Source organism: Eptatretus burgeri, chromosome 9 (assembly GCF_056783735.1).
Source record: "Eptatretus burgeri isolate ZD-2024b chromosome 9, Ebu_testis_v1, whole genome shotgun sequence".
Lineage (NCBI taxonomy): Eukaryota > Metazoa > Chordata > Myxini > Myxiniformes > Myxinidae > Eptatretus > Eptatretus burgeri.
The window spans coordinates 59,413,891-59,433,114 of record NC_140969.1 but is presented as its reverse complement, the minus strand read 5'-3'; the positions used below and the strand labels follow the sequence as shown (position 1 = coordinate 59,433,114).

Here is a 19,224-nt window from a genome sequence, read left to right as displayed (position 1 = left end):
GAGCTATGTGGAGCAACTGAAGGAGACCAGACTTTATTCATTATAAAGGAGAAGATTACAAAGGAATCTGATTGTGATGTTTAAGAAAATAATGAAATCTGATTATGGACAAAATAGGTGCGGATATTTTTTCAGCAGAATAGCCAATGATAGGATCAGTAACCATAGCTTAAGAGTTAAAAAGAGGAGACTCCGAATAAATTTATACCAGAATCGGTGACCCATTGGTTCGAGAGTCTGCTCTGAGTCTGGGAGGTCAGCGATTCGAACCCCGGCCGAATCATACCGAAGACTTTAAAAATGGTACGTGCTGCTTCCTTGCTTGACACTCGGCATTTAAAAAGGATAGAGCATGAACAAACAACCGTAAGTTGGGTATATTAGTGCAGGCTTTGATGGGCCTAATGGCCTCCTCCCATGTTGAAGTTCCTTGTTGGGAAACTCATATTGTTATAAGACAAGGATCTTTCACTTGGAGAGGAGTTAAGACATGGAATGTTATCTCTGGAAAAGTAGTGGCAGCAGAAACAGTAGATAAGTTTAAACTGGAATTAGATAAGGTATGCAGAGGTATTGGGAATCCGTCATGCAGGTGCTCATCATGGATATTCGTGGATGTTCATGTACATGGATATTCTCAGAAATGCTGGGGCATGATGGACCTGATGACCTCCTCCTGCATCATAGTTCCTTGTATTTCGTTATAAGTTCATTCTACAGTGGACTGAGAGGACATCTCTGAAGGTTGGTGGTGTTGTACTCACTTTGAAGTTGTCTTGCCTGGGTCTGATTCTTGGTAGAATAGAATCTAAGCTTCAGTCTTCAGTCTTCAGTCAGATATTCAAAGTCAAATCTTCCGGATCTTCAAAGTTTTCCAGACCTTCAGTCAGGGCAGTCTTCAAAGTCTTCCGGATCTTCAGTCAGGGCATTGCACCATTTCATAGATTTATATTTTTTTGAGGTGGGGTTAAGCCGGCTGTTTGCGCTTGCTTGTGGATCTTAAATTCAATGATGTATTTGGAAAATAGTAGCCCATTGTGTGATCATACCCTGGACACTTTCCAAATTTCCTCTTTAACTTCAGGGGTCAGAGTCCTTTAAAAGATAAAAAGGTTTCACCATTCAGACTCTGCACAACATCCATACACAGCCATTCGAGCCCATTGAGCAAACTTCCTTTATTGTCCAATGTGGTAAACTAATTATAGTACAACCATTGTCTCCTATTATATGAAACTAATCTACTATCCAAGACCTGAAACAGCTGTGAATCAGTGTACTTTCATCAGTTGAGGAACAATAGAAAATTTGTGCAGCTCGTGAGGAGTAATATGAAACTTTCCCCACAGCTTAGTCTATGCAGGCAGAATAATGCATCTAGCATGTGGTAGCACTACAAGGGGGTACGTTTCATGGAGGGGTATGTACGATAGCCCAGGGGAAGTTGTCTTGTTTGGGTTCATTTCCTGATCCGACTAGAAACTGCCACCCTGGTGCTGTGAACGCAGGATGTTACATCAGTGTGAACTTTATCCTGTGAAGGAAATGTTAAGCCTGGTGTCCCATCTACGAGCATTTGTTGGTGGAAGTTAACAATCCCACAGTTTTTACAAGTACGCCATTGTATATTGTATGCCAAACCATGAGCCAACTTCCAAATTCCTGCCATAACCTGTCACCTGCAACTTAAACAAGGACAACAGATTCGTCAAATGCAAGCTTTGCTACTAAAACCCACATTACCTAGAGAGCTGAAGGACACATCAACAGTGCTTAAATACTGAGTTGGACACAGTTCTCACGTTTGAAGGAAGGGCCAAAGCAAATGAAAGCAAGAGCCAGAACAACAAATCAATGCAAGGGCCAAGAGCTCACAATGTACAGCTACAGCTAAGTTTGACAGCATTTGCCTATCTGCACCAAACAAAATTAATCAAACAAACACTTGCTTCATGACTCATGTAAAACAAGTAAATCAGCAAAGTGCGCAGCTGAAGACAAAAAGGGACTGGTATGATTGATTACACCAAATATAAGTTAATGTATTTAGGATATTAATGAAAGTGTCGTTGAATAATTATTTACACACTCGGTGGATCGCTAAGGTAACTAGAAGGGCACTTGGTAGAGTGCATACCTCTGCCCCGCCATGCCTGATCCAGCACAACATACCAGGCCCAATAGATTTTCGAAATATCATGCTATATATAATTTTCGGCCTCATCTCTCAATAATGAAGAATCATTTAAAAAATCAGAAAACACTCGTATTCGAATCCAGATCTTCACCAAAATCTAATCAGCTCGTCCTTGTCACACACCGAAACTGTCCACAAAATTTCATCCAAATCCATGCATAACTTTTTAACATAACCTGCAAACAAACTAACAAACAGACAGACAGGGGTAAAAACACAACCTCCTTCCACCTTTGGCGGCAGAGGTAATAATATAAGTTGGTGTTTCATAAATATTGTACTTTTACCTTTATTCAGATACTGGTATCTCATCTATATTCAGTCAATTCATGATATAACTATTTCTTAATATATATTAACATTACGTGTGCTTGGCATTTATATAAGAAAGCTTTTATAAAAAAAACATAATACAATAAAAAATATTTGGATCAAATTTCAGATCGAATGAAATCCACAAATGCGTTGATGCTTATTATTGTCATGCATAGAATGAAACAAAATTTCAGTTAGTTTCTAAAAATGAGCATAAAATACAGCAATTTAATTACTACTACTACTACTTCTTTAACACAATAATATTTGCAAGTATAGGATAAAAATAAAGGGTTAACATTGCTGGTTGTTCAATAAAGGATGGTCCAGAAAGAACAATATGGGATTAAGTTGTAACACTTGTGTACCATTATAAATTGACTTAACCAGCTATTAATAATCGTAATCAAATTAGCTTGTGGAGCTGTGTTGCTGATTTTACAACAAACAACTGATTTATATTTTCTCCTGGCAGGTTGTAACTGTGACGCTGGTGGTTCAGTGGACCTCAGCTGTGATGCTGTGACTGGAGCTTGTACCTGCCGACCAGGAGTGACAGGTCTTAAATGTAACAAGTAAGAGATCTCCACAAGATATTGTGATGAACAATGAGCCAAAAGAGGCAGTGTTAAAATCTCAATTGAACTTGTAAATGTCTATATCATGGCAGGTTTCAATGGCATTGTTTCTACCTGAAGACTTCACCACACTAAGACATCTACCCCCCCCCCATTTTTTTTTTTTTTTTTTTTTACTTTGGGAAGCAATCAAAGCCAAATGACACTATATAAGCTTGTGTAGTAAATATACAAAATAAATAATTACTGGCAAAGTGGCAAGAAATGTAGCAAAAAGTTAAAACGTTAAAAAATCAGGTAAGCAGATGAAGAAAGTGGGGAAACTAAGACTGATTAGCAAAGATGTAACGATCGTAATCACTTGTATAATGTGCTATCATGTATAATACGCAGGGCACTATTCAAATATAATTCTCAGGGATATACCAGTTACATGCCTGGTGTTGGCTTTATGGTTAATGTGATGGGCTTGGATTCCTAAGATCCCGAGTTCAAATCCCACTCGGCTGTTGAATTAATACCAGGTGGGGTTGACTCTGCCTGTCATCCTTCCAAGGTCGGCAAAATGAGTGCCAGCATGCTGGTATCCTATGTCGGAGTGGCGACCCATCCAGGAATTTTCCCAATAGCCAAGGAGACTGCTTAGGCAGCACCAACGCTCTGCACAGAGTATGGTCCCAATGGAAAGATAGATGTACTAGTCGATATGTATAACCCACACCCTAAAAATATACTCCAGCAAAATTGAACTCCAATTCAGTTCAGGGCAGCCTCTTGATGCAACTCAGGTCTGGAAATTTAGTTAACTTAAAAGCAGTGTTTTGTCAATCAGTAGATAGTGTTTAATTAAGCATAATGGATGACTTCCAACTTGTATGAAACACAATATGATGAATGACATGGCATGTTAAATGTACCAACAACTCAATTACTGAGTGATGTGTGACATTCATCAGATTAACCCAGTAAGAGCTTGTTGGTAACTCTCAAGTCTTTAGCGAGTCATTACATTATGGTAATTCTCAAGAAGTCCATTGTAATGCAATTCACGTTTATCTCCAAACTTATTTTGCTGCTATGGCGGTGTATATTTTTAAGGTTTAGATTAAAAGTTTTTCAAAGCAAAATAATATTTTATAACTGAACAATTTTAATTCTTCTATCGAAATAATTGTTATTTAAAACAATAAATATACCTTCAATATTGGATAAGATGTCACACAATGCATTGCATTTCAAAGACGGTGGCACCCAGTAACGAAGGTTGACATTTTGTTGGTGCGAGAAATCTGGAGAAATAGAACTTTCACTTTTAATTCTCGTGGATTATAATACGCACCCCAAAATTTTGATCAGATATTTGTGGAAAAAAAGTGTGGCTTAAACTGTACATGAGTAATTATGGTTTCACAACCCCCACATATCATCAAGGTAATGAATGAATTAACCAATTGCGTAAAAAATTTCCAAATATAACAGCGAGACTTTTTACTTGCAAAAATCGAAGATTTTCATGTATATTGGTTGGTTGCATGTGTTATTCTGTCTGTCTGTCTGTTTGTTTGTCAACCACCTACAGGTCACAATTTCAAACCGATCTTAACGAAGCTTCAAAACCTGATATAATTCATCATAAGCAAGAAACCTATTGTTTTTGAGGTCAAAAGGTCAAAAGGTAAACAGAGGCCAAAGGTCAACAACTTTGTAAAATTTCTAAAATCCTCAATTTTCATTCAATTGACTTGAAATTTGAAGAGGATTTGCATATTTGTTCATTAAATTCAGTCACCAATTATTTTGATGTCAATATCGGCCAAAAGTTCAACAACATAGGCCATAGGTCAACATAGAGCAAAAGGTAAACATCATCCAAAGGTCACCAACTTAGGTGAAATTTGTAGAATCCTCAATTTTCATCATATTGACTTGAAATTTGAAGAAGATTTGCACATCAGGCATTGAATTCAACCTCCAATTACTTTTGAGGTTAACATTGGCCAAAATGTCGACATAGGCAAAAGGTTGATATCAGCCAAGTTTCTAAAAATGTCAATTTTCATCCGATTGACTTAAAACTCAAAGAGGATTTGCATATTTGGTCAATTAATTCAACCACCAATTATTTTTATGGCCAAATTCGCTTTTGTGATTTTGCAAGTATCATGCTCTGCACAATGACTTTCTTGTTTGTTTGTGACTTACGAAATCTGAAGATTTCGGAAGTATATTGATGCCTTCCGTTTCTGTTTGTTTGTTTGTTTGTTTGTAGGCACGATAACTCAAGAACGGAAGAAGCTACCAATGTCAAATTACACCACGTGATTCAGGAGGGTGATGGCTAGTGCTGATTAGATTTTGGTCAAAATTGGTCAAAGGTCAAGGTCACAGTGAGGTCAAACATAATTCCGTAAATTCATGTGGAGAAATGGAGTATTTTTGCTTCGCTCGACGCTACGAGTTCGTTTTAACTTCGATTTTAATTTTGTCTTCTGTTTTTGCGATCGCTTCGGACGCTTAAAACTCGGTTGTCGAAATTCTGGTAAAAATCGGATGTTTTGGAGACGTTTTAAGATTGTATAAAAAATATTTCACTCGACGCATCACGGGTCGTCCCATGATGCAGTGCGCTCGAGCAGACGCGTCGTTAAGTGACGTTAAGGTTTTGCGTGGAGAAATGGAGATTTTTTGCTTCGCTCGACGTTCCGAGTTCGTTTTAACTTCGATTTTAATTTTGTCTTCAGTTTTTGCGATCACTTAGGATGCTTAAAACTCTTTTGTCGAAATTCTGGAACAGTGATGAATAACTGATGTATATGTATATATATATATATATATATATATATATATATATATATATATATATATATATATATGTATATATATATATATATATGTATATGTATATATATATATGTATATATATTAATAAGTCTTTTATCAGATTCTTCTGAAAAGTAATACACCTATTATCTGGCATATCCTGCTGGTACTGAATCACTTTTTTAAAAATAAAAACAAAAAATGGAATTTTTATAAGAAATCTAGTTTTTGTCTGGGACTCATTATCTGCAAACCACAGTGTAAAATCGTAGACCACAATGAATTCAGAATTCAAGCTCCCCTTGGGCTTCTGACTGATTCATGCTTTTATTAGACAAGGTCAGAGGTCAAGTTGACGATTTCGTAAGTACCAGCCTATGACTGCTTGTTTGTTCCTTATACGTTTCCAAATCCCTGGGCAATTTCTCTGAAATTTGCTGCACCGCATTATTTTTCACTCTTAGAAAGTCATGGTCTCAATAAAAAATCTTAATTCTTCATTAATTTTTTTATGTAAGAACATGAAATAACAGCAGTTTGGGTGATTGAGGCCCATCTGTAGCGTGCCTACTTTAGCAAAGAGAGGGGCGAAGCTTGAACTGTGCCTGCTCAAAGGTCGATGCTCTGCTGGGAATTTAACCTAAATTGCATTTAAGTATTTGTTTTTTTGTACGTAGAATGGAAATTAATGTACAAAGGGTGCACAGTCTCTGCAGGACTAAGTGAGTCTAACATGTGGTCACGCAATCCTGTAAAACCTTAAACGTTGAGATGAGGAGGCCATTTAGCCATCATTTGGTTTCACAATATAGTACCATGTTGCACCTTTTCGCAACAGGTGTAAAATGTTAATTTTTGGACTGAGACGTTTTCTTTTCCTGGGTGTTTCTTTCCCTTACCCATTCTTCCTCCTTTTGTCCCTCTGCTGTTCCCTCCACCTCATTGTTGGTGTGTTTCCCTCCTTTTCACTGTGTTTGTTCAAGTATTTATGGCTTTTCCTTTTTATGAATTGATCTGAACTAACACTCTTCTTGATGCATTACTAAAGTATAAGTAATCTGATCTTTATCTGGTGAGCCATCTTGTTTACCATATGTCCAATATTGTGTTAGCAAACCAGTGACACCCACCTGGTGAACTTCCAATGAAAATGAATGAACTCTCATTCATATATTCAGTGTGTAAGTCGGGTGAGTGGCATGTACGTGGTGATTCTCTCTGTTCTATGTGCTTACAGACTGCAGCCTGGTTTCTTTCTTCCTGGTCCTCAAAACTGGCGATATGAGGCTGAGGCCGCAGTCGGTCCAAAGGGCCATCAACTTCGAATTGAAAACTCAATGACTGGCTTTACGGGTACTGGATATGTCACATTGGAAAGATTGCAGGTCAGTCAGATAAACGGTCAAATTCACCTTGAATCTTTCCGACAATGATGTGCCCTGCTAGTTAATAGAAAATAGTCATATCCATGTTGTAGAGCAAGCAGTACAAAGTGAAGCATATAACTTCCTATATCATAGTGTATTCAATAGCAACATAATGAACCCCAATTCCATCATTGTTTTAACTAAACCAGACCTACTAGGTAAATGCAAATATTTGATCAGACAAAATGATCGTGACACTAAAATGTCTTGGACATGTATGAAGAGCAGGACGATTAGTTTGAACAATGATGGAAGGGATGGATCAAGGAGAAAGTTGTTGAAGCGGATGACCTCAAGTGTCTTGGAACGACAGCTTCCTAAAGAGGATACTTGACTTGTGTGAAGTACTGTAGTCTCCAAATCAAGTTTTACATCGATAGTTGTTTGTGATTAAAATGGAGACATTTTTGTTTGCCTCATACCTGGATGCGTGTTGCAGGTACAGGCAATTTGGAAGGTTGAAGTTGGTTTTGGAAAGGTTTCACTTTTCTCAGTTGTACTTCGATGTATGACTCAGAATGCCAACCCAGTTCTTGGCAAGATTACGTTGTCACCTGTGAATCATCCAGGTAATGATACCAGTGAAAGATCCAGGTAATGATACTGCCTGTTGTTTGGTTTCACTGTTTGGCTAAATCAAGCCGAAGAAGAGAAAAATATCCAGGGACGCGAAGGAAGACGGGAGGTTTGTCTGTCAGCCTCCAAAAGCATTACCTAATGCAAGCTTTCTTTATTTGAAATGGTGAACAAAAAAACTCTTTGCTTTTTCTTAGCTTCTGCTAATATTATTGATTCCCCTGAAAACACCCTTTGGCAGCCATAATGCTACTGAACCTGTTATTTTTTATTCCAAGGTTGTGGCTTGTGCAGTATGATGTAATTTTGTCTCATACCTGTTGGTTTGTAGTTCAAGCTGGCAGTGTGGAATAGGTGGAACTTTTCCAAACGTGAATTGTTTTGCTTTTCCTGCTGTCCAGGCAGTAATCAGAGCCATGAAGTGCAGATCCTTGGTGGTGCTGACGATGACTGGCGCTCCGTTAGCCCCTCAGCAGAACCTTTTCTGCTGACACCAGGCGAATGGGAACTTTCGATTGAAACCACGCATCTAGTATTGGTAAGTCGTCCAATTCCACATAATTATTGATGTGTGCATACTCACTGCACATGGATTGCTTATTAGTTATTATGAGTTATTTGTGGCATTATGGCGAGTAACATGGCCATTGCCAGTACTACTTTTGTGGTGATAGATGCAAGCTGACAGCTAGTTATTATATTGTCTATCACTGATTATATTTTACGAAATGCCTTTTGCAAATTCTGTGTTGTGGTTTGTATGTGCCAAGTCGTGCAATGCTGGATGTGCATTATAAGCTGTGCAATAGGCCCTGCACTTTGGTTGTTATGTATTGGGTGAAGCAAAACAGCTCGGTTGTTGGTAGGTTTGCTGTTGAGCTGTTAATTTTGGGCATTTGTACCCAATGGGGATTGAATCATCTCTAGAAACGACTGTTCTCTTGTATATGCAGCACATGGTGCTTTATCTTGGAGTATGCTTCCCCGTGTGCATTTTGGTTTTGGATGTTGAAGCCTTTAAAAAGTTTCCGTTTCACTATGAGTAGGCTATTGTACACCTCGGTCAATTCCCTGCTTTGGATCAATTGTATAATCAACACAAACTGCAGTATGTGGGAGGGCTGGTGTGTGGATATGGCACGAGGATTATGGGCCAAATGCCCTTTTTTCTGTGATCAAGAGTTCGCGTGTATATTATTTTAAGCTGAATGTTGATTTCCTTGACTTAAAGGCACAGATGGTGCAAGGCAAACAACACAAACAGGATTTGTATTTTCTTAATTAATGAAAGTATTCTGTTTGCATTTTGTTAGTCCTTTAAGTGCATTGTTTATTATACAGCATTATATTGTGTCACTTTATTGTTTTCTAGGACTCGGTTCTTCTGCTTCCAAGCCTGCAGGATCTAGCAGGCACACCTGTGTTCAGCAGGCCTTTTGTCCAACCATGTTTGCTTCACCCTCCTGCCAACATATCCACCCACTTGTATGATTCACACAACTGGCCCAATAATATTCAATTGAAAATCCGATTTAATTAATTTTTTTACATCACATTCCCATGTAAGGATATTAGTACTGTATGTCCTTGACATCACACTTTACTTTGAATGTATATATATATATATATATATATATATATATATATATATATATATATATATATATATATATATATATATATATATATATATATATATATATATATATATATATATATATATATATACACCTCTTGGAAAGCCATTGTGAGGCATGTGGTAGACATGTATATGTGTGATGAAATGAAAGCACAGCTATTTAACAAGATAAACCTAACATCAGGTGGTATCTGTACTCCCTTTGGCAGGTGTGTTCACTACAAACATGTACCGCTGGACAACATGCCGATAACACGGCTTACAGTGGTGAAGAGAGTGCGTCACAGGCCATCTTGGATAAGATTTCCACATTCTGCCCTGATAGAAGTGAATGTCGAGACGATCACTGGAAGGAAGGTGATGTGTGTGTGTGTGTGTGTGTGTGTGTGTGTGTGTGTGTGTGTGTGTGTGTGTGTGTGTGTGTGTGTGTGTGTGTGTGTGTGTGTGTGTGTGTGTGTGTGTGTGTGTGTGTGTGTGTGTGTGTGTGTGTGTGTGTGTGTGTGTGTTTTTCACTCATTATGTGGTGGAATTGAAGATGCAGTGAATCTTTTGTTTCATGCATGTCTGAAATGTTTCACAAATTAATGATTGCTTGCATTATCAACCACTTAACTTATGAAACAGAATTGTTCAACAAATGTGCAAACTAATGTAAATTTAAAGGATTAACTCAAAGCAATATTGATTCAATGAAGGAATAATTTTTTTTTCTGTCATTCTGAATGAAACTTTTTTTTCAACTTGAACAAACTTCGCTAACACTATGAGAATCAGTGCATTATGAATTGTTCTGAGGCACTTGTGTGATCAATGATGAAAATATAATAATAATAATAATAATAATAATAATGAGTTCCCTTCCAAGGAACTTCAGTGCAGGAGGAGGCCATTCGGCCCATCAAGCCTGCACAATGGTTGTCAACATAAGGTTGTTTGCCCTAAGCATCGAGCAAGGAAGTAACACGTACCATTTCTGAACACACACTCAGAGCAGATGGTCTAACCATTACACAACCGAGTCTGGTGATGATGTAGGATCTGCAGTACGAATTGAAGCGAAGCATGTTCTGCCCTTACACAGTGATGTCATTGGCAGGTTGAACTTCATTCCAACATCCCTAAGCATGCACGTGGTCAGTATGTGCTTTTGGCCGAATACATGAGCCTCACTGGATCCCTTCAAAAAATATCGGTGATTGAGAACAACCTGAAGCATCCTTTACCTCTTGGCATCTTCCATCTGGCACCCTGTGGATACAGGTCTGGGATCTGAAATTGTTGATACATCTGTTATTAAGTTATCGTATATGATCTGTGTTGATCATTTATTTATAGTTTGTTTAATATAAAAATAAAATATCATCCAAAAACATCTTCATCACATTATGAGAGCAATGATATAAAACTGGAATTTCAGAAGGATAACAATGCACACACTTTATTGACTTAAATGGACATACTCAATGAGTTGTTTTAACAGTGATACCTGATTAATTAAAAAATTTGTCATTTTTGACTCAAACATATTATTATTGCAATAACTATTGTTTTTTTAGTTTTTACTTTGTACCTAAATTAGCATGATTGGGCCTGTTTAGCTTTGTCAATACTTTCCTTTCTTTAAGTAATACGTCTGTCCTGAAATGTCTGTTACGATTATTTCATCCTCTTTCACCACTTCACTCATTGTCACCCAACTTTGATGGCATGATAATTTACAATGATACTATGTATATATAATAATGATAATAATAACAATAATAATAATTAACACCATTCCTTTCGTGACATAAAGGCACATAGGGCTGCCAAAGCAGTTTCATTGGCAAGGAGTACAGTCCTGGAAGGGTCGCCACTCCAACGCAGATATATGTCTATATGTATGTATATATATATGTATGTATGTATATATATATATATATATATATATATATATATATATATATATATATATATATATATATATATATATATATATATATATATATATATATATATATATATACAGGGTGTCCCAAAAGTCACCTCGGGATTTAGAAATTAAATAACATTTCTGTTTTTTAATAATATCTTTTTCTTTTCTTTTCAGAATTTAGATTAACATTTGGAAATTACCCATGGAAAAATTCACAACTGAACAAAGAACCAAAATCGTGGAATTTTATTTTACATTTCATCGATCAATTATTCTCACCCAAAGAGCATGGACACCGAATAATTTCACGAGATTTAGAAATTTCTTGGCCATCACGTTCTCCTGATATGATTTGACGCCTCCAGATTATTTTCTTTGGAGTTACCTGAAGCAGCGTGTTCACATCAATAAGCCACATACAATTCAGCAGCTCAAAGACAACATCTGTGCAGAAATTCGAGGGCTGCAGCCATTCTTATTGTCCCCTGTTCTGGAAAATGCTGTCGAAAGAGCCCGTCTCTGCGAAGCCGAAAATTGAGGACATCTAAGCTGCATCATTTTTCATAAATAAAGCAAATTGATCTCCATTTTGTAAATTTTCTTTTGGTCTAAAAATAATCAGAAATTATTAAAAAACAGAAATGTTATTTGATTTCAAAATCTCAAGGTGACTTTTTGTACACCATGTGTGTATATGTATATGTATATATATATATATATATATATATATATATATATATATATATATATATATATATATATATATATATATATATATATATATATGTTTATATATGTTTATATATATATATATGTTTTTATATATATATATATATATATATATATATGTTTATGTATATATATATATATGTTTATGTATATATATATATATATGTTTATGTATATATATATATATATGTTTATGTATATATATATATATATATGTTTATGTATATATATATATATGTTTATGTGTATATATATATATATATATATATATATATATATATATATATATATATGTTTATGTGTATATATATATATATATATATATATATATATATATATATATATACATAAACATACATATATGTATGTTTATGTGTATATGTTTATGTGTATATATGTGTATATATATATATATATATATATATATATATATATATATGTTTATGTGTATATATATGTATATATATATATATATATGTATATATATATATATATATATATATATATATATATATATATATATATACATAAACATACATATATGTATGTTTATGTGTATATGTTTATGTGTATATATGTATATATATATATATATATATATACACACACACACATGAGATAAGTTGACTTGTATGCACTCCGAAACTGACTGCTGGACGGAATGAGTTGAAATTTATTTTTGTACCCGGGAAGCTTTCAGGAATTAATAAAATTAAAAATTAATAGTCTCAGGGGTTCCGGAGGGTTCAGAGAATGGGGGGGGGGGGGGTATCCCCTATGTAAATGTGTATCCAGCTGTGCCATTCCCAGTGGGAGAATGCATTACAAGAGTCAAAATGGTTTACAGTGTTATAATCGTATCTCTGTATGAAAACCTTACAGAATCTAAAACTACTCGGCCAATTTACATATGTGCTCTGTATTTTATGCACTCCAAAACGAATGGACACAATAAGTTGACAAGTGTTGATTATTTTATCCTCTGGGAATCTTATTCACATCAACATTAGCCACCTCCAACTTGATGTTAACTTTATATAACTGAATTAAATTGAAATAAGAATTGCATGGTATATTTCTACATGATACGTTTAACATTCATCAATAAAGAGATAAATGACGTTTTTATTCAGCCGAGAAACTTCTCAAATGCCAATGAGTAAGATGTGCATCCAGGACTAAAACTCGATTACCTGTTTTGCTGCACTCGCACTTACACTCAAAACTTTGTAACTTGAGACGAATAAATTCCATGAAGTGCAATGTAACAACAGGCTATTGAGAGTAAAGACAATGTCTCCTTGGAAGGGAAATGTGGAGGAATATTTCTTTAACCATACTGGTATCTGTAACCCGAATTGTACTTAACTTTAACCCTACATTAACGATAATACCATTAACTTTAACCATTACTTAACCATAACCCCACACTCAATCCCTTACCCTACCTTTTTTAACTTTACCCTGCTTTTAAATTTAATCTACTTTAACCTTGTCTATTTTGTGTAGTGGTAAATAGTAGATGATGATGTAAATAGTAGACTATGATGGAGAACATGTCTCTGGCAGAAAAGTAGAAGAAAGATCCCCCCACTGCCCCTTCCCCCCTTATCTACCATATTACCTTCACAATCCTGCTTATGTGTTCACTCCTCTCCATCAACAACTGACAGCTTTTATTTGTATTCATCCAGTTTCTTGTGTCGTACGATGCTCGTGAAAAGTGATGGCCGTCTCGCTGTCCTCAACATAACTAGTTCCATCAAGATCAACATTTTTGGAGAGAACTTGAACTTGCAACAGGTGAGAGAGATGAGAGAGATGAGAGAGACAGAGACAGAGACAGAGACAGAGAGAGAGAGACAGAGAGAGAGAGACAGAGAGAGAGAGACAGAGAGAGAGAGACAGAGAGAGAGAGAGAGAGACAGAGAGAGAGAGAGAGAGAGAGAGAGATAGAGATAGAGATAGAGATAGAGATAGAGATAGAGATAGAGATAGAGATAGAGATAGAGATAGAGATAGAGATAGAGATAGAGATAGAGATAGAGATAGAGATAGAGAGATAGAGATAGAGATAGAGATAGAGATAGAGAGATAGAGATAGAGATAGAGATAGAGATAGAGATAGAGATAGAGATAGAGATAGAGAGATAGAGAGATAGAGAGATAGAGAGATAGAGAGATAGAGATAGAGATAGAGAGATAGAGAGATAGAGAGATAGAGAGATAGAGAGATAGAGAGATAGAGAGATAGAGAGATAGAGAGATAGAGAGATAGAGAGATAGAGAGATAGAGAGATAGAGAGATAGAGAGATAGAGAGATAGAGAGATATAGAGATATAGAGATATAGAGATTGTAATTATTATGATAGTTATTCATATTATCATCGTCATCTCAACTGGTATCATTGAAACTTCCAAGTTGTCTAGTTTTGGATTTGACAGTGATTGAATTGATCCTGACTAAAACTTCAATCTAGTTCACTGCGAGCAAGGAACACTGCATTTTATACAGCACAGCATCCTTTGAAGGGGATTTTAAGATGGCCTTTCCATTTGCATTGTGGAATGTATATATCTTGTAGTTGTTTTTGCAAGAACAAGTCTTTTGACCTGTGCCTTGGACAAATTCCAAGTGTCATGTGTGAGTCAATTGTGAACTTTTCCACGACGTGTAAACACAAAAAGACTCAAGTAAGAGTCTTTTTCATCTGAAAATGTCACACTGACCCCATGAATCTCAAAAAAATTGTTTGCTTCCAACTCTGAATCTGATAGTGATGGTAGTTGTGGTATTTTTGTAAGAATAATTTTATTAAACTCTAAAAATGTTATTCTTTTGTATATATTTTCAGCTCAAAATCTTCCTGGTTCCTTCCCACATTTTCTCTTTGGAGTTGCTGACACCACAAGTTCATTGTTTAACTCATCATGGCACTTTTATGCCAGACAGGTCTGACTCAGACATCTGTTGTAATTCACAACTGATATTAACCTCATGTGACTTTTAGACTCAACACTGGTTTCCTTTTGTGAGTTATTAAGCATGCAACTAGCATTTAATAACTGCAAATGACAATGAAAAGGGCCCGCGGTAGAGCGCATACCTCCGCCACACAATGCCTGATCCACAAGAACATATTGGACCCAATCTATTTTTGAAATATCATGCTATATATAGTTTTTGGCCTGATCTCTCAATGGTTAAGAACAACTTTAAAAATAAAAAACTCTCATATCCAGATGTGGATTCAGATCTTCGCCAAAATCAAATAAATTTGTCCTCGTCACATACCTAACCTGTGCACCAAGTTTCATCCAAATCAGTCCGCAGCTTTTTAAGATATCATGCGATATATCAATTTAGCCCTATCTCTTAATAGTGAAATCACTGAAAAAATTATCAGATCCGGTTTCGGATCTTCACCAAAATCTTAAAAATTCGTTCTAATCACACACTTAATCTGCCGACCAAGTTTTGTCTGAATCCGCCCACAACTTTTTGAGATATCGTACTATATATCATCTTTGAGCCCCATCTCTCAATGTGAAGAATCACTGATAAAATTCTAGTAGCCAGATCCGGATTTGAATCTTCACCAAAATCTAATCAGTTCATCCTTGTCAGACCCCCAACCTGTCCATCAAATTTCAACCAAATTCGCCCACAATCTTTTGAAATATCCTGCACAAAAACAAAAAAAAGAAAAAGATGTCGTGCAGAGCACAATATTTGCAAAATCCAGAAAAAAACAATAGACCTCAAAAATAATTGGTTGTTCAATTCAGTGACCTGAAGTATAAATCTTCTTCAAATTTCAAGTCAATCGGATGAAAATTGAGGATTTTAGAAATCTCACCTAAGTTGTTGACCTTTGGTCTAGTTTGACCTTTTGGTCCATGTTGACCTCAAAAATAATTCGCTAGTTAAATTCAGTGACCTGAAATATAAATCCTCTTCAAATTTCAAGTCAATCGGATGAAAATTGAGGATTTTTGAAATACCACCTTCGTTGTTGACCTTTGGCCTATGTTGACCTTTTGACCTCAAAAACAATAGGCTTCTTCCTTATGACAAACTCTACCATGTGGTGAAGTTTCCTGAAGATCGGTTTAAAATTGGGACCTGAAGGTGATAAACACAGACAAACGGACCCAAATGCAATAGACGAGAGTAACAAACAGAGAGACAGGGATGAAAACATACCCTCCTTCCACCTTTGGTGGAGAAGGTAAATAAGTCAAATCTCAAGCTTGTTTCACAAAATCAAAAACTAAAATTAATCTGAACTCTGTTAACAAATATTGATTGACTAAGAAAACAATATAAACGTAGTTCATCAACCAAAATAAAGTTGGGATCAACTTTATTCTGACACCAATTGGTTACATCGGCCATTTTGCAATCTGGTTGAGTGCTTACATCGTTGTTTTTGGTTAAATGCTAAAACCTCTTGCTTCGTATCCTTAAGGATTAAAAAGTAGTTTCAACTGCCATTCCTTTTTCATGCAAAGTGGGTTTTTTTTGTTTGTTGGTTTTTTTTGACAATATGCTGATGAAAGTTAAAGAAAATTTTTTTAACTCAAATGATTTTCTGCTGTATTAGCTTGTGCACATTCCATATGTGATTGTACTGTATATTGTTTGTGTCGGTACCGTGCTTGTTGTGATTTTGGTTGTTATTATTGTTTGAAAAATTCTAAACCTTTGTGTGGTTTCAATCCCCAGCTCTGAGTGTATGACCTCCCAGTTTATGCTGCCTTCCTTGGCCTTACGAGTTGGAACTTCAGAAATAGTGCCACTCGGTGGTGATCTGACTCATGGTCCAGTTTTGGAACAAAGAACACCTCCTGCTTGGAGATCTAAAAGCAAGCTCTTCCCTCTCGGAGCTTTGCAGGTGATGTTCAATCTTTACATATCTTTTCCCCCCATGCAGATATTGAGACTCGTGGAAGAACAAAAGAACAGGGGGTAATGCATCAGACAAGATGGAGGCAAAGGTAAAACAATGGGATGATGACAAAAGGCTGTAGCACACCCCAAGAAGAGGTATTATAATGGTGAGAATAGGGTCTCAGCAGGGGTGTGTTCGTTTACCAAGTGGCTAGCGCTTGCCACAACAGCCATTCCTTAAAGGCCCGGTCACACCTTGACGTTTTAGCAAACGTATGCCGATTTTTGAATTTTTTTTCTAAAACGCTGGCACACGTTGAATACGTTATGGGTAAGTTTTGATAACATTGAGAGCACGCTGGCATACGTCGTAGTACGTTGCCATACGTCGTTGTACGTTGGCTTTAAACGTTGTACTTTTCGGTTGTCCTCAAATTTTTTCATGCTTGAAATTTCACGACGTATGCCGGCGTATGACTCGCACGTTCCGCTACGCTGGCCACAAGTTGTATGCACGGTCTGCGATCGTTGACAGACGTCAACACATGCTACTTGTAAGTTAATCACAAGTTGAGACACGCCGAGGTAATGTTTAGCGTACCCGAAACTTATTTCTAACCTATGATTAACGTGTTGTTGGCACGTTACGCGATCGTTGCCACACAGCGACAGACGTTACTTTTAAGTTACTCATAGGCTGAAAGACGTCGGTATAATGGATCGTCCTTGCGTCAGCGTCCACTGCCACGGCCAGGACACTTATTTGCAGCATTCTTCAAACTTTTCTTCGGCATGACGAGGATGTTCATACTTCGATGTCTAGCTTGGCTATGATTCCAATTGTCCATCGGCAGCGTCTATTTAAAATAGTCGAGTTTGAGCGTTTTAACACGTTCAGAAGAAACGCTTCAAATTTCCAAACCCCAGCGTCAAAAAACAAAGGCGAGTGACAGCAATTTAAATTGTTCATTGTAAACAATGAAAATGGCTGAGTGGTACCGTTTAAAAGTTGTTGAGTGTAAAAAAAAAAATCGAATTGTTGAGTGCAAGCGTCTACTTTCAATAGTGGAGATGCAGCCATTTAAATCGTTGAGTGGCAGCCTATGAACCTACCCGTGGACACGCGGACGCAAGGACGATCCATCATAACCCACACCCTCCCCCTCACACTCACCTACTACTGCCAACATGAACAAATTACTTCTAATACTAATACTAATACTGATACTGATACTGTTACTGCTGACATGGACATCGACTCAAAAAGGACTCGAAAACACTGTTGGGTTCCCCTTTTATGAGCAGCATTTTTATATACCAATTTCCAAAACTGCTGGGAACACGTCTTTATATGGCAGTTGTAACCTAGAAACACGTTCATTTTTTTTTTTTTGTCGACCGGAAGACGTCATTGGAATACGTCTACATACGTCGATGTGTGTTGGGACTACGTAAAGAATTGGTTCAAAGCACGTCAAACATAAGTTAGAAATAAGTTTCGCGTAAAAAAGACATTACCGCGACGTGTTTCGACTTATGAGTAGCTTATAAGTAGCCTTTGTGGACGTATGTGAGCGTCCGCATATCGTGTGTAAAACTTATCCCCATCGCATGCGGAACGTGTGTCATACGCCGAGTACGTCGTAAAATTTTGAACATGTTTAAAATTTCTTGACGTGCTCTACTTACTACGACATATGATAGCGTACTTTAGCGTTCTACTCACGTATACCAAACTTACCCATACCGTATTTGACGTGCCCCAACGTTTTAGACACATTTTTCTTAGGTCGGCATACGCAGGCAAGATCGCCAAGTTGTGACCGCGATGTTGTCACTTCCATTTCTACGGCAGTTATGATTCGAATCGTTGTGCGTCAGCCTTTTAATAGGCTACGTCACGACATCGTCGGCGATGCGTGCAACGCGCTATGCCGAAGTTAGACTATCGTTGGGCATCGGTTGTGTAGGCCGACAACAGGTTCAGCATTCGTTGGTACAAGTTATCTATAACACAACGAAACGTTCTGTGTCCATTACTAATATGTTATGCATATGACCAACTCGTTATGAATACATCCGAATCTTAAAAAAAAACATCAAAAGTTCAACGTCAGCCAGCGTTTTACATAC

General features: G+C 36.8%; 1 protein-coding gene across 2 annotated transcripts in view; it reads left to right on the top strand.

The window, feature by feature from the left end:
• LOC147020178 (laminin subunit alpha-5-like) overlaps nt 1-19,224 on the top strand; it is a 189,715-nt gene that overhangs the window by 41,918 nt on the left and 128,573 nt on the right. For both annotated transcript variants that reach the window (XM_085895279.1, XM_085895280.1), the window contains exons 20-29: nt 2,988-3,087; nt 7,148-7,295; nt 7,777-7,906; nt 8,315-8,451; nt 9,286-9,398; nt 9,762-9,909; nt 10,649-10,812; nt 13,891-13,999; nt 15,053-15,150; nt 16,927-17,095. In XM_085895279.1, coding sequence (XP_085751405.1) covers nt 2,988-3,087; nt 7,148-7,295; nt 7,777-7,906; nt 8,315-8,451; nt 9,286-9,398; nt 9,762-9,909; nt 10,649-10,812; nt 13,891-13,999; nt 15,053-15,150; nt 16,927-17,095 — 1,316 coding nt within the window. The remainder of the gene's footprint in view (nt 1-2,987; nt 3,088-7,147; nt 7,296-7,776; nt 7,907-8,314; nt 8,452-9,285; nt 9,399-9,761; nt 9,910-10,648; nt 10,813-13,890; nt 14,000-15,052; nt 15,151-16,926; nt 17,096-19,224) is intronic.